General features: G+C 39.0%; 1 protein-coding gene across 1 annotated transcript in view; it reads left to right on the top strand.

Annotated features, from left to right (window-relative positions):
* The window catches only part of LOC124607430 (protein kinase C-binding protein NELL1-like), a 935,048-nt gene that overhangs the window by 687,232 nt on the left and 230,497 nt on the right, over positions 1–17,319 (top strand). The window contains exon 8 of the mRNA XM_047139757.1: positions 13,738–13,929. Coding sequence (XP_046995713.1) covers positions 13,738–13,929 — 192 coding nt within the window. The remainder of the gene's footprint in view (positions 1–13,737; positions 13,930–17,319) is intronic.

Here is a 17,319-nt window from a genome sequence, read left to right as displayed (position 1 = left end):
GAAGGGGAAGCTGAGACAGAGATCCCGCAGGCGAGATACGGGAGAGGAGAAAGAACAAAGAAGCAAAAGCATCTCAAGGAGCAGAATTTTTTGTACCAGTAGGTAAAAAGAAAGGTGCCATAGAAAAACAAAACATCAGCACAAATATTTCTAATATAAGAATCTTGCAGCAGAATGTACAGTATGCATCCAGTAAATTAGAACAGATAGAAGTACTAGTAGCTGCAGAATTGCCACATATATTTGTTATGTCAGAACATGGGCTGAAAGGAAATGAAATTAATGTTTACAACATACAGGAATATAAAAAAATTGCTAATTTCTGCATATCTGAACATATGGGTGGATGGGTGGCAGTCCATGTACACAGTAAAATAGAGGGTATCATTCCATGGCCGGTAGACAACTGTACAGAAATGCTGTTTGAAGCTGCATCAATACAGACAACCTATGGGAAAAATGTGTGATAATAGATATCTACAAATCGCCAAACAATCAGATAAGTGGACTTCTAAAAGAGTTAGAAGTACTATTAGACAAGGCTAGCAGGGAATTCTCATATATAATTGTAGCTAGTGACCTAAATATTAATACAGTAAAAGGCAACTGTTATACAAGGAGTTTTCAAGATCTGATTAAAACTTAAGGAGTTTATTTAGCAGTAGACAGTCTCAAGAGATACTGTAAAAAACAGAAACATTAATAGATCATGTGATCACTAATGTACAACAGAGCAGGCAGACGGTACAGGTCATACACATGATCATTGCAGACCCCTATGGGGTAGTAGTTTAATTAGCAGGCAACATAGGAAAGCCAGAAAAAATATTTAAAGAGTTTAGAGAAACTAAGTAAACAAACATAGATAGGCTACAAAGGCTACTGGAAACCAAAGACTTTAGTGAAGTACAGGGTGTCCCAAAAAGAATGACCCAATTTTAAAAAGAATTATTTATTAGGAGGAAGGGCTTAACACCAACAAATTGCATACTAAATTACTCAGAAAAGACAGAAGTTTGTAAAAATCAATCATAAATGTTCAATATGTCCTTCATTGGCTACACAGACAACATCTAGCCGATACCCAAATTCATCCCAAACTGAGCGTAAGGTGTCTTCTGTCACTGAAGCTACAGCTGCTGAGATTCTGGTTTTTAGTTCAGCAGTGTCATGAGGTAAGGGAGGAATGTAAACACATTGTTTAACATATCCCCACAGGAAGAAATCACATGGTGTTAAGTCAGGGGACCTAGGAGGCCAAGAGCGCCAAGAGTGTAAAGCCTGGTCTCATGATCCTGTACGCCCTATCCAACACTGAGGCATGTTGGCATTGAGGAAACTGCACACATTGTTGTGCCACTGTGGTGGTGCTCCATCTTGCTGATGAAATTGTCAGAGTCAAGTTGTCGGAATAACCAATTCCATAGCACTGCAAGGTATGATTGTCATGTTATGATTTCTTCCTCAAAAAAGTAGGGTCCATAAATGGTGCTTTGCGAAACAGCACAAAAAACATTCACTTTTGGTGACTCGTGAGCTTGTACCAGTTGTAATCCGTATGGTCTGAGGGCTAAACGATGCCCTAACACATGCCACACTGTCATGCATGGTAAAGCAAGTTCTCAGCTAGCATGAAACATAGACTCCACTGGTTGCTCAGAAATGCGTGACCAGCCAGGACTTTTGCCTTTACAGAGGCACCCTGTTTCTTCAAACTGTTTATACCACCGCTGAATGTTCTTTGTGATGGTGGTCTAGCACAAAATAGAATATGAAACACCCACTAAACTGTGATCACTGATTGAGTATGACTAAATTCAATAACACAATATGCCTTCTGTTGCGTGGACACTATATTGCACGATACTGGCTGCACACTCCAGGCCAGTGCTCATAGGAACATCTACCAGATTTTTTCTGAAACTCTAGACCATGCCGATTACATCTAGTGCTGTTTCAGCTACCTAGTGACGTTTGTCTCAATATTATTACGGTTAAAATTTGTCCATTCTTTTTGGGGCACCATGTATACTTAACAGGAAACATAGATATAGGATGGAAATCACTCTGCAAAACATTAGGCCATTACACAGATGTTCCATGTCCATTAGTAGGTAGAGAAATAAATGAGAAGAAGAATAAAAATAGGATCACAGGAGAGGTAAAGAGGAAGAGGGAAGAGGTGAAAAGCATGCATGGAAACTTTCAGTTAAGGCTAACCCAAGAAAATAGGGATGCATATAGGGAAAAGAAGAAAACATACACGAAACTGATAAAACAGACTAAATCGACACATTATGAAAATAAGATAGCAAACTCAACAAGTATCACTAAGATCATATGGTTTCTCATAAATGAAAAGAGTAAAGGTGTAGGTGTGGAAAACACTGATAACATAACACTTGAGATAAATGAGAGGGAACTCGGGGATGCACAGAATTTCATCTATACTTTAAACAAACATTATATTGAAGTTGTGGACAAATTAATAACTCAAAATAATACTTCCAAAATAAACACAATAAACATTCCATATGAGACAAAATGCTTATCCCTTACCCCAATACTGAGCGAGGTGGCGCAGTGGTTAGACACTGGACTCGCATTCGGGAGGACGATGGTTCAATCCCGCGTCCGGTCATCCTGATTTAGGTTTTCCGTGATTTCCCTAAATCACTCCAGGCAAATGCCGGGATGGTTCCTCTGAAAGGGCACGGCCGACTTCCTTCCCTATCCTTCCTTAATCCGATAAGACCGATGACCTCGGTGTCTGGTCTCCTTCCCCAAAACAACCCAACCCTTACCCCAACTAATGAATCAGAAATTGTAAAAATAATGCATAGTCTAAAAACAAAACACACTGAGGGACTAGATGGTATGTCCACTAAACTAATTAAATGCTGTTTACAATGGGATGTAAAGCCATTAACCTGTCTGATAAACTTTTTGTTGTTGTTATGGTCTTCAGTCCAGAGACTGGTTTGATGCAGCTCTCCATGCTACTCTATCCTGTGCAAGCTTCTTCATCTCCCAGTACTTACTGCAACTTACATCCTTCTGAATCTGTTTAGTGTATTCATCTCTTGGTCTCCCTCTACTATTTTTACTCTCCATGCTGCTCTCCAATGCTAAATTTGTGATCCCTTGATGCCTCAGGACATGTCCTACCAACCGGTCCCTTCTTCTAGTCAAGTTGTGCCACAAACTCCTCTTCTCCCCAATTCTATTTAATACCTCCTCGTTAGTTATGTGATCTACCCATCTAACCTTCAGCATTCTTCTGTAGCACCACATTTCTATTCTCTTCTTGTCCAAACTATTTATCATCCATGTTTCACTTCCATACATGGCTACACTTCACACAAATACTTTCAGAAACAACTTCCTGACACTTCAATCCATACTCAATGTTCACAAATTTCTCTTCTTCAGAAACACTTTCCTTGCCATTGCCAGTCTACATTTTATATCCTCTCTACTTTGACCATCATCAGTTATTTTGCTCCCTAAATAGCAAAACTCCTTTACTACTTTAAGTGTCTCATTTCCTAATCTAATTGCCTCAGCATCAACCGACTTAATTTGACTACAGTCCATTATTAACGTTTTGCTTTTGTTAATGTTTATCTTATATCCTCCTTTCAAGACACTGTCCATTCTGTTCAACTACTCTTCCAAGTGCTTTGTTGTCTCTAACAGAATTACAATGTCATCGGGAAACCTCAAAGTTTTTATTTCTTCTCCATGGATTTTAATGCCTACTCCGAACTTTTCTTTTGTTTCCTTTACTGCTTGTTCAATATACAGATTGAAAAACATCAGGGATAGGCTACAGCCCTGTCTCACTCGCTTCCCAACCACTGCTTCCCTTTCATGCCCCTCGACTCTTATAACTGCCATCTGGTTTCTGTACAAACTGTAAATAGCCTTTCGCTCCCTGTATTTAACCACTGCACCTTTAGAATTTGAAAGAGAGTATTCCAGTCAACATTGTCAAAAGCTTTCTCTAAGTCTATAAATGCTAAAAACATAGGTTTGGCTTTCCTTAATCTTTCTTCTAAGATAAGTCTTAAGGTCAGTATTGCCTCACATGTTCCAACATTTCTACGGAATCCATACTAATCTTCCCAGAGATCGGGTTCTACCAGTTTTTCCATTGGTCTGTAAAGAATTTGCGTTAGTATTTTGCAGCCGTGACTTACTAAACTGATAGTTCAATAATTTTCAGATCTGTCAACACCTGATTTCTTTGGGATTGGAATTATTATATTCTTCTTGAAGTGTGAGGGTATTTTGCCTGTCTCAAACATCTTGCTCACTAGATGGTAGAGTTTTGACATGACTGGCTCTCCCAAGGCCGTCAGTAGTTCTAATGGAATGTTGTCTACTCCCAGGGCCCTGTTTTGACTCAGGTCTTTCAGTGCTCTGTCAAACTCTTCGCGCAGTACCGTATCTCCCATTTCATCTTCATCTACATCCTCTCTCATTTTCATAATATAGTCCTCAAGTACATCGCCCTTGTATAGACCCTCTATATACTCCTTCCACCTTTCTGCTTTCCCCTCTTTGCTTAGAACTGGGTCTCCATCTGAGCTCTTGATATTCATACAAGTGGTTCTCTTTTCTCCAAAGGTTTCTTTAACTTTCCTGTAGGCAGTATCTATCTTACCCCTAGTGAGATAAGCCTCTACATCCTTACGTTTGTCCTCTAGCCATCCCTGCTTAGCCATTCTGCACGTCCTTTTGATCTCATTTTTGAGACGTTTGTATTCCTTTTTGCCTGCTTCATTTACTGCATTTTTATATTTTCTCCTTTCATCAACTAAATTCAATATCTCTTCTGTTACCCAAGGATTTCTATTAGCCCTCGTCTTTTTACCTACTTGATCCTCTGCTACCTTCACTATTTCATCTCTCAAAGCTACCCATGCAAAATGCGGGCAGTGATTATCATAGAGTAGCATCATTTTGCACAGTCTTCCTGGTTGTTGTTCTTAATGGTATCTGATCAAAGTGGGTAGCTTCACCTGGATATAGGATAACTAAAGAAACTTATGCCTATTGCTTCAAGTTTCCCTAGTAATATTACATGGTTCACAGTATCGAAGGCTTTGGATGACTGTAGATTAATTCCAACAACCTGTTTATTTGAATCCAAATTTCTTACTATTTCTGATGTGTAGACCAATATGGCTGTTTCTGTACTGTGCCCTGCTCGAAAACCATGTTGACTGTTATTTATTAGTTTATGTTTTTCTAGATATTTTGTAACCCTGATTTTCATTAATTCCTCAAGTATTTTGGAGAAGGCTGGGAGGAGAGATATAGGTTGCTAATTTTCTATTTTATGTCTGTCACCATTTTTGTATAAAGGTATCACTTTAGAGATTTTAAGTTTATCCAGAAATATCTCTTCACTAAGGGACAAGTTTGCTATGTGCACTATAGGTTTGACAACACATGGAGCAATTTTCTTAATTATTGATACAGATACATCATCCAACCCAGAGGACATTTTGGATTTCAAGCATTTAATGACTTTAAGAACTTCATGCTCATCTGTTGGGATTACCATCATGCTGGTATTTACCGTTGGATTCGTCACTGTTGGTTGTTGCTTAAATTTACTACTTAAAGTAAGGGGAATATTTACAAAATAATTGTTTACGTAGTTTGCCATGGCATCTTTTTCTATGGGGATATTTTCATTATTTTTAAGATTGATTTCCTGTTCTTTAGTTTGACCCCCAGTTTCTTTTTTTACCATTTTCCACATCATTCTGGACTTGTTACTAGCCTGCCTTATTAATCTATCATTACTTAATAATTTTGCTTTTGATAAATCTCTGTCTTACCATTATATAATCTATCTGATACCTTCTAGTAACCTATCCATTTTCCTTTTTAAATTTTCTAACCTACCTGCCCGATCAAGGGATCTAACATTCCACACTCCGATCCGTAGAACACCAGTTTTCTTTCTCCTGATAATGACGTCCTCTTGAGTAGTTCCTGCCCGGAGATCTGAATGGAGCACTATTTTACCTCCGGAATATTTTACCCAAGAGGACGCCATCATCATTTAACCATACAGTAAAGCGGCATGCCCTCAGGAAAAATTATGGCTGTAGTTTCCCCTTGCTTTCAGCTGTTTGAAGTACCAGCACAGCAAAGCCGTTTTGGTTAGTGTTACAAGGCCAGATCAGTCAATCATCCAGACTGTTGCCCCTGCAACTACTGAAAAGGCTGCTGCCCCTCTTCAGGAACCACACGTTTGTCTGGCCTCTCAACAGATACCCCTCTGTTGTGGTTGCGCCTATGGTACGGCCATCTGTATTGCTGAGGCACGCAAGCCTCCCCACCAATGGCAAGGTCCATGGTTCATGATTAACTTATCTGTAGAAAAAGGAATATTTTCAATGTGCCTGAAAAAGAGTCAAGTAATCCCTATACATAAAGGAGGATACAAGAAGGACCCAGACTTATAACTATTTCATCTGCTCTCTCTAATATAATAGAAACCACAATAAAAGTCAGACTATTAAATTTTGCACAAATATACAATATTCTCAATGATGAACAACATGGATTCAGACAGGGCAAATCTACCAAAACAGCAATAGCTGAATTCTTAATTCTTCAAACTAAAGCACTTGGTGAACAGAAGAAAGTTTGTGGTATTTTCCTGGACCTATCTAAAGCATTTCATTTTGATGTCATGACATCCTATTAGAAAAGCTGCATTGTTATGGTATAAGGGGGAAAGAAGCAGACATCATTAAATTGTTTTTGGAAAATAGAAAGCAGTATGTAGAGATAAAGTGAAAAGTGAAAAATAATAAATAATATTACAAGTGTTTTCAAATTTTGAAATGGTGAAATATGGAGTTCCTCAAGGATCTGTCCTTGGCCACTACTTTTCATTTTGTATGTCAGTGATATAAGTATCTGATAGTGTAGTCATGACACTTCATTTGTTGTTACCAGTTCTACAACAGATGACCTGCAAGAGAAGGCTTCAATATATATAAAAACTGGAAACAATTATTTCAGGAAAAAACAATCTCTTTATAAATGGAAACAAAACAAAATATATGCAGATACATGCAAACAAAAAACACACTTTGGGCAACATCACAGTCAGGATTGGAGACCTGGAACTAAAGGAGACAGACATTTATAAATTTATAGATGTAATAGTGGATAGGCAAATGGTATGGGAGAATCACATAAATAACATGTGCAGCAAAATAGGTTCAAGCATATTTCTGATGAGAAAAATGTCAAAGTAGCAACCAGACACTCTACAAACAATGCACTATGGGGGAAGTGGACCGACAATGTTGATGTGGGTGTTGTGGAGTCTGCCAGAAGGAGAGCGGAAGACACTTGAGGGCGGCGTGCAGTGGCATCCAACTTCGGACCGCCGGCATGAAATACAAGTGTGACACCAGTCGTGACAGTCTTCGCAAAGCGAGGGCCATATGAAACGCTTGGCAATGATGCGCGTAGTTGCGCAAATGGGTGAGACTGTACAGTGCATCGAACACCAAGCAACGCAAAGAGGAGGGGATGAGGGGGTGTGGCACGCCAGTGGAAGTGTCACACCATATCTCCGAGCATGTGCCATGGATCGTCTTGCACGCCAGGTGCGGAGAGTGATTATTGTCAGATAAAAGGCTCGTCAAGGAGTCATCATTCGTTTGCACCTGAGCAAGAGCATCGAAGTTGATTGAGGAAGATATGCCCGAGATCCAGGGGAAATAATCAGCGGCTATGTTGTTGGATCCTCGAACATATCGTACATTAGTTGTGTATTGTGAAATGAGGTCAAAATAATGGAACCTCCTAGGAGGTGGGTCGGCTGGAGGGTTCGTGAGTGGTTGAGCGAGGGGTTTGTGGTCTGTAAAGATCGTGAGGGAGTGTCCTTCAACATCTTCGCAGAAATATCTAAAGGCTTTGTAGACAGCTAAGAGCTCTCTGTTGAAAGTGGACCATTTGCACTGAGAGGGAGAAAGTTTTTTTGAAAAAAACTTGAGGTTGCACCACCTCTCCTCTGTGTTGCTGAAGTACTGCACCGATAGATATTTCGCTAGCGTCCTTGGTGAGCGAAAGTGTTGCATCCGGGTGTGGATGGGCAAGTGTGTGGCTTCTGTGAGTGCGGTTTTGAGATTTTTGAAAGATGCATGCATGACCTCTGTCCACGGCACACGCCTGTCGCCTGACGTTTGTGGCCCGCGCAGTGCATCTGTGAGGGGGACCTGTAGTTTGGCGGCTCTTGGAATGTGGCAGTGGAAAAAATTGACCATTCCTAAGAATCAGCAGAGTCCATGGTATGTTTCTGGTATTGGCAGCTGTTTGATAATGTCCATTTTCTCTTGTGTGGGCCGGATACCATCGGCTGAAACTATGTGTCCTAGAAAAACAACAGAATCCAGGTATACATAGCAGAAAGGTAGGGGTCGTAACACTGTATCTAAGAACCTCTGCCAGGTTTGGACGCCATAAGGCATGTAAACATATTAGAAGACGCCGAAGTGTGTGGTGATGGCCGTTTTAGGGATATCTTGTTTGTACACTGGTATTTGGTGATAAGCTTTCTCACAGTTTACCACACTGAAAATTTTAGCGACTGCCAACTGGGAAGCGAAGTTCTGAATGTTCAGTACTGGATAATTGTCCATGATTGTGCTGTTATTGAGATGTCTATAGTCACCAGAGAGTCTGTAGGAACCGTCCTTCTTCAGTGTGAGATGAATCAGTGATGACCAGTCACTGGAGGATGGGCGTACAATGCCTGCATTTAATAGGTCTGAGATGATTGCTTTCACCACTTTGAGCTTGTGTGGATTCAGGCATCGTGGCCGGTGTCTGACTGGAGGGCCCTCGGTCGTATTCAGTTTGTGAAATGCACCGTTCATGATTGATAACATGCCACACATGTGGGGCGCGTCGTTAGTGTTCGAACACTCGTGCAATGAATCAATGATTTGAGCACACATCAGTTTGTGCGAAGAGCAAATACCTTGAAGTGAGGTGAGTTCGGATTTCGTGCTCTGTAATGTCTGTTTGGTATGCTTGATAAGGGAGGTGAGCTTGGCCTGCGTTTGCTTGAGTTCACTGATTTCTTGTCATTGTAGTAGCACATCGCAACTTTTACTAGTTAACTTGGCAGCAAGAAGAGCACATTCTGTCTGCAATAGTGAAATGTCAATGTTTGTTGACCAAATGGGTGATACAGACGCAGTGGCCATAAGGGCAATAGTCTTTTGTGAAGGTTGGTGGACTAATGTACTTCGCGGAATGTCTATTGAAAATTTGTGGTGTCACAGGAAGTCAATGCCTAAGATAGGACAAGTCACCCGTGCCACATGAAAAGTCCACAAAAACTTCAAGTATTTTGACAGTTTGAGCGTTAAAGGCACTGTACGTAACACTTTAATATGAGAGTCGTTAGCCGCGCATAAAAGTCTGGGCGACGAAGTTAACACAGTAGGTGCGAGAGCTGGGGGTATTACACTCGTATCAGCACCACTGTCAGTGAGGAATTTAGTTTCTGAGACGAGGTCAAGAGCGAATAGACAACTGTTGGTGCTTACCGTGTTAGATGCTGTAGCTGCTGTAAGGCGTCTTTATTCCTGTGCGCGAGGTGCTGCGCCTATGGCGCCTCGCGAGCTGCGTTTCCCACCACGCAAGGGCTGTGACAATTCCTGGCTGCATCGCTGAAGTTGGTGTGGAACCAACACAGCGGCCAGGCTGCGTTAGGCAGGGGTGATGGAGAGCTCCTGGTGTTGGCTGTGTTCGTCGTGGAGCACTGCAGTGTCGGTTGTGATGGCGGATGTCGTGGAGGCTGCATCTGGTTCCCCGCAATGGATCCTATCAAATAAAACAAAAAAAGCACAATGAAAATCAAGTCAGTAACTGTGACATATTTTGCTTTCTCAAAGTACAGTAGAGCGTTGATTATCCGAAGTAATTGGGGGACATGGGTGTTTGGAAAACTGGTTTGTTCGTATAATCGAACTGTACATGTTTATTTGCCAAAAAGAAGTACTGTACAGTAAATTTATTCATAAAACAGGCATCTCTTTTAGTATTACAAAGTAACATACAAAGGCAACTTCAGAAGGAATTTGTAGTATGTGGCACAGTTTATTAAACAAAAATATATACATATTACATGCGCATTTTGCATGAACAATACACACAGTATACAAAATCAACGTTTAAAAAAAATTCTTTTATTTTGGTCTGTCTAAACAAGCCTACATGCTTACGAGAAGCTAAGTCACGTACTTTTTTCATTACAGATATCTGAAACTGGTCACTTTTATCTTGGGCTTCAAACCATCGCAAGGCAGTACCTAAACAAATGAACGCCTCAGAAGCTGTGGCCCAGTGTGGCGACTACTGTGGGAAACTTGATTTGGGAGTGAGGGGGGTGATGGACGGTAGGGTGGGAGAGTAACAGGTGCGAGCGAGTACACGGTTCCTTATAAGCGGTCGTTCGGTTGACCGACATTCCGATAATCGACACTCTACTGTAGTAACTGCCTGAGTTCGTCTTAGGTGTAACATTGGATGTTTTCATTGACAGCGTGCAATATTTTCAGTAGACTCCAGAGCAAGTGCCAGTAATGAGAGTAGGGGCATCAACAACTACCAACACTCCACACCGAAGCATGTTTATACATATAAATGAAACATATGAAGAGTTGAACTGCTAATCTCAATCAAGAGTTCTCTCACTCATTCATATATAGATTTGTCTAGTAAATTGCAATATTCCATAAATAAGCAAATTCCAGAACCTTCAAGAAATTACAAATCTGAAACAGTAAATAATTACAAGAGTTGGGGCTGAACTAGTGACACACATGTTGCCAGCTGGTGACATAACTACTACACCACTGCAGACAGTGCTCAATGTATGGTACTATTTCTATGAAGGAGCTGTTATTTTCAGAAGCAACTGTAGGTAGTTGTAGTGGTAAGCCATTTTATGTGCCAGCTTGGAAGAAAAGTATAGGTGTCCTAAGGAGGTGGATATGTTATAACATCATCACAAATGAGGTTTGCTTCTGTACCTTTGCCAGAAGAACTAAATATGGACCCTATGCTGTGTAGTTTGAAAATGCTGGACACAAACCATCTGCTCCAACATTTGTTGAGCCACATTATTGGTTCTCAGCCTAGCTCTCCTGACTTTGAGTCACATTAGGGTGTTCTTACTGGATTCATTTCCCTGAAATTGATGATGTTGTGTAAATTGAAAGTGGGTGGGGGAGAAAGGAAAGGAAAGGGGAGAAACTAGTGATATCAGCTGCATCAGGATTTATGTGGAATCAGTGGCAATCAGTGAAAATCTGTGCCAGACCAGGACTCAAATCTGGGATAACCTGCTTACTGGGCAATTAGGTTAAGCACTGTGCCACCCAGACACAGTGTTTATTGCAAATGCACAGACTATCTAAGTATGCTCCCCAGCTGACACACATTGCCACCTAGAGCCACCTGTCTGCAGAACCCATCCACATCCTCCATGCTCAATAATTTTAAATTCCAGCTGGAGATCACATGTAAATGTGCATCTACACTGAAGATTGTGGATTCATTGACCATTGGGGTGAATCACTCAAAATTAGGAAACACGGAGGACATGGATGGGGGGACTGCAGGCAGGTAGTGTTAAGCAGAAATGTGATTCAGCTGGGGAGTGTGCTGAGATAATCAGCGCTTTTGTGACAAACACTGCATCCAGTGGTTAATGCAACTGTCTAGTAAGCAGGAGAGCCTGAGTTCAAATCCCGGTCCAGCACACATTTTCACTTGTCACTCTGATTCTGTATAACTCCACCTTCAGTTTACATAATATGTATCACGGTTGTGGGTTCCACATGGTTTTGTTCTTTTAGAGATGTCTGAAAGAAAAGATGACACACATTCATATATTTGATGATGTGTTTGTGTCACCAACACTGGTGCCCACACTGTGCAGAAATGAAGTCCTGTGTATATAATGATTCAGTAATTCCTTGAATCAATTTCAACCAATTTTTAATGGTGGAGTCCCAGTAGGTCATGCTGGATGCAAGAATATTTGTCTCACCATATGTCATGCTGTGGCCTGTATCAGGACACTGGTCAGCAAGAGCAGATTTTCTATCTGACCTTAATGTCTGTGTTCATTTCATCTGTCTTTAACAATGCAACATGTCTGGTTACTGTATAATTTCATACTCATACATGGAATGAGGTATAGTCCTGGTCTCATTAGGCTGAGGCCATTTTTGTAAAACCCAACATCATTTATGCTTTCATAAGAGGACAGAAGATACATTTCATTTATTAATTCTTGAATAACCTGTTCATACAGCACAAGGAGTATGAACAAGTGTCCTTAATACACAAATGCTTTGAAATTGCTTATAATAGCTACGTAAATGCAGGTCAATGTATGTTGATTTGTGATACACACGTTGATCCAAGAAGTCATTTTCATATCTAGCACTGAGGTCACAAGTGATCTAACCACAAAGGTATTGTTTGCTTACTTCTGAAAACAAATGGGTTTCTGAATCACTGACTGAAGTGCTTTGTCCTCAACATCTTGTATATAAAGCTTAGCTACTATGGGGGACACAGGACTATCCATAGCAGTATCACAATTTGATTCAAAGTATTGGGGATTCAGTAAAAAATAAACCAAGGTGAGCACCTGTTTGAAGATATGTATAACATCTACTCCCTGCTAACTTTGTATGAGTTTGAATTTATTCAATAAGGCACCTGTCAAAGACGCTTTGTCAAAACTTACTATTTGGCAGTTGGCTTTACATGCAAGTTCTTGAGTTGACATATGGAGTCATTCAAATCTTTGATGTGGTTTACACATTTCTGTACCAAAGAGGCTCAAAAGAGAAGCCATATGTTTCTCTAGGTACTACATTGATGGTAAGCGTTTCAAGGAGGGTCCAAGCATGTTACAGTGTAATGCAGTTTTGAAGTGACAGCCTTTATTCTTATTATTTTTTATTTTATTTCACAATTAAGTTATTCTTTAGTTTTATAAGATTGAGTATTTCATTCTGTGCTCCCATTGAACCTTAAGGCCACATACATTAACGGTTCTGCATATGGTCCAAAAGTTTTTTGAGTAGTTTATACAATACATAAAGCTTTGCAGAATTGAGTGTACCTCCTATTTTTTACTTAGTATGCTGCTATAGTGACAGAAAGGGAATCCAACCACAGAAGTATAAGCCAAATTCAGGATAAGCAAATATATCATGGTATCAAGACCTTAAAAGGAAGAGTGGACCAGAGAAAATATTGGTATAATAAGGAAGAAGAAGATTATTGTGCAATGCATAAGTATTTTCATGTTTTTGGTTTTCACAGTAATCTAGTAATCTAAAATTTTTGTTTTCTTCCTTAGAAACTGTCCACAATGAAGAAACCAGGAAATGTATTACGTTTTTGAGCTTTTCAGTTCAGTAATAGTGTTTTATGGCAAGCATGCTAGTTGTAAATCAAGAAATAAGTCTGTCTTTTTTTCTGCTAGTTTTACCATGGAATTCACAGTATTTGAACCACAGATCATGTCAATGTTATTCTATTTAATCTTTCAAGAGAAGGTATTGTCTCTGATATGTGTGATGTATTATGTTGACAACTTTGGTCAAATAAGAAAATTGTGAGTTGCTTTTTGCATTAAACATACTCTATGTGTTTCAGAACAGTGTCTCTTGAGAGGAGTGATGTACGATGATGGTGAATCAGTGAACCTACGCACTTGTGTGGACTGCCAGTGCCGGAATGGTTTCATGCATTGTGTACGCCGTGATCCAAACATCACATGTCCGCCACTTCCTTGCAGCCCACAGGAGCAGTTCTCTGTTCCTGAGGAATGCTGCAAATTCTGTCCTGGTACTTTTCTATCATATATCTTATATGAATCTCATAGAAATGTAGGGTAAAGAGTTTTGTATATCTTCTGCTTAAGTTTTTTGTGAGACCCACATTCTTTTTGCTCAGAGTGAACATGGAAGTGATGTCAGAATGTAATGGGTTTTTAAGACACCTGTCCAACTATCCAGATTACTGTCTTGTTCATTTTTACTTGTCATTTGGATTCTGAAGAACTTCCTTAATGCTTTATGCACTTATGTAGCACCCACTGTAAAATAGTTTGAATCTTAAACTCCATTGCTGATGCATCCCCTAACACATACATCCTAATAATAATTCTCAAAAACTGTAGGATCTTTAACTTTAACATTATTTGTTGTATACCAGTTACTTTAATTTTATACATCTATTTCATCACTTGTACACACCGTTAATGATAACATGTTTTGCTGCTTATGTGCTTTTTCGCTGTATATTAATGTAATACACACTCTTTATCACAGTCCATTAACAATGTAAGCTTACTTGTTTGTGTAAATCCATTTGTTAGTAGAATCATTTTTAGTTATAGTTTACAAGACTACGAAAGTATGGAAGGGTAAGAAGTACAGATCAGTTTCCATATTTTACCGACTATAAGATGCACTTTTTGCTTCAAAAACTTGCCTCTAGACTTCAGGCACATCTTATACTCTAGAGTAATATAAAAATGTCCAATATTTTATTTAAAATTCCTGACAGACTTAAAAATGCCCATATATTCAATGCTGTGGGAAAAATATCTCTATTTGGCAGCAGCAGTGCACCAATGCAATGAATATGAGTTGCGAAGATTCACAAGCTTGCTAACGCTATCTCCCTCCCACCCTGCCATCACAAACCCAGAACACTGTATAGGCTATGATGCATCATTACAGTCTAGTGCCAGTGAGCTTGAATTGAAAATGATTTGTGTTATCGATAAAAGTACAAAATTTTTGTTAGAAGGGAGTTTCATAATGGAAAAAATAAATGGTATTCATATGATGTGGGTTATAAATTGAAAGTAATAGCATATACAGAAGAAAACAGACCAGCTGAGCAACATTTTGGCCCTCTACCAAAACAAAAATCCATTCATGATTGTCAGGCTAGTAAAAAAGAACTGAAAAAATGAGGAACACTAAATGTCTAAATAGAGGACTGAAAGCAAAATGGTGAAAAGTAGAAGACGACATATCGAAATGGATTCAAGGACACTGTCAAAATGGCATTGCAATTAGAACAAAAATGATTCAAATACAGTGCATGCTCATCAGCTAGTGCTACAGTGGAATGTGAGAGACTTAAGGGTGGAATTGGTTGGTGCTACAGGTTTATGAAGTGTCATGAACTTAGCATGTGAACCAAAGCTAAAATAGCTCAGTAAATGCCACAAGAGTATGAACAGAAAATGTTATCTTTGCATCACTCTCTATTATTCAACATAGAAAGTGGCCCAGTGTGGAACTAAGGCGAATGTGAATATGGACAAAACTCCTCTGACAATTGATGTGCCGAATAACAGAACTGTTGCCATGAAAAGTGCTAGAACTGTAGCTATAAAAATAAATGGACATGGAAAAATGCATTACACTGTTGTCCTTTCATGTTGTGCTGACAGTACTAAACTTAAACCAATGTGATCATTTTCAAGCACCAAACAATGCCAAAATCTTCTGAAATACCACTAGGTGTTGTTCATGTACATGACTAGAGCTGGATGGACAGAACTGGTTTGAAATTCTGGATTAACAGATAGTGGGAAATTGTGTGCTAGATCAATTTGGTAGTCATCTGAAGAATTATGTGAAATAGAAATTGAGACAGGGACATGCAGAGCTTTCTGTTATTCTGGGAGAACCTACTTCACAATTGTAACCTCTTGATGACTCAATAAATAAATCATTTAAAGTGTATATGAGAAAGGAAGCTTTAAAACAACCTACAGTCAAACAAGTGTGTCAGTGGATAAAACAGTCATGGTCTAGTGTGAGAGAAAACATTATTGTTAAATCGTTCAAGATGTGCGGCATAAGAAACGCCCTTGATGGCAGTGAAGGCTATCTCATATATGAAGAGGACAACAATGACAATGAAAAGGAAGAAGAAGAAGAAGAAAGTTCAGATGATGTTTTTCAGGGATTTTAAAGGTCTTAATGGTTTTATAAACTAAGAATTTTTTTTGTCTGGCTTTGCAATCTAATGATAAAAATGGTAGAAATGTTATTTAAAAAAAAAAAAATTGCTTAAAAATTATTTTCTACTTTCTCTGGTTGGCAGCTTCTGTTGACAATTTTTCTGTGTTTGAAAATTAAATTTGGGCTTTTCTAAACTCCATTTCTGCAAAACAACATGTATTTCCTTTTTATTTTCCCACACATTTTGATACCTATGTGTCATCTTCTGTGGGTCTTGATTTATTTCTGTAAAATATCACACAAATTTCATGATTGTTTTTCTGTTTTATGCCTAAAAACTATGACATGTGCCTTTTGTTTTAATTGGTCTTGTTTGCTTATTTGGAATTACATTACTTATGGAAATGGATTTTTACAGGTCAGCATGTTCTTATGCCTTTTTATTATTTTGACAGCATGTTATCTGCAAATTAGTTGTGAAGAAATTTGCTTCTTTTTGAAATACTTTCTTGTGAGTAGTGGTTGTATATGTCATTATATTTATATTTCCTGTCCAGTTGTGCATATCTGGGGGGTTTTCCTGCTCCGTAGCTACTGTATACACTGTTTTCCACACCTCCTTTTATATTTCACACTCACCTTTTTTAGTTGTTCATTGTTTTGTTTCTGTTAAATGTGGTTCTGATTTTGAATGTTTGGTGAAAACTATTGTGGTGTGCCTGCTGGGAAGAATTTATATTGTGTGTGTCTCTGTGTGTGTAATGAGTGAACAAGAGAGCTAGAAAAGGCAGGGGGGATTGAGAACACAGTGTTATATTTTCATTCAAGACTTTCTTTACTTGTAGCACTGCTTTTTGTATATGGTAGTTCTCCTCTATTTTGAGTTTTTGAAAGAGACTGTTGCTTTTTTCAAGGGTATTGAGATCAGTCTCAATGTCATTTGGGTGCTGGTTTTCATGTATGAGATGATCTGCAAAAGTGGAGTGTGTACTATCATGTTTTACATCTCCAAAATGTTCAGAATATCTCGTTCTAAAATTGTGCATATTTGACCTATTTAGTGGATTCCCTTGAATTACATGGTAACTGATAGATTCCAGCTTTGGAGAATGTGTCTGTGAAGGTGTTCTCAGTTTTTAGATTTTTCTGTGCTGTGTTGTTTGTAGTCCTTGTTTCTTCAGAATGTTCCCTACTATGCGGACATTTTTGATCAATTCAGTTCAGTCTCTTTATTCATCCATTAACAATA

The sequence above is a fragment of the Schistocerca americana genome, chromosome 3, assembly GCF_021461395.2.
Source record: "Schistocerca americana isolate TAMUIC-IGC-003095 chromosome 3, iqSchAmer2.1, whole genome shotgun sequence".
Lineage (NCBI taxonomy): Eukaryota > Metazoa > Arthropoda > Insecta > Orthoptera > Acrididae > Schistocerca > Schistocerca americana.
This window is presented reverse-complemented; position numbering and strand designations above follow the sequence as displayed.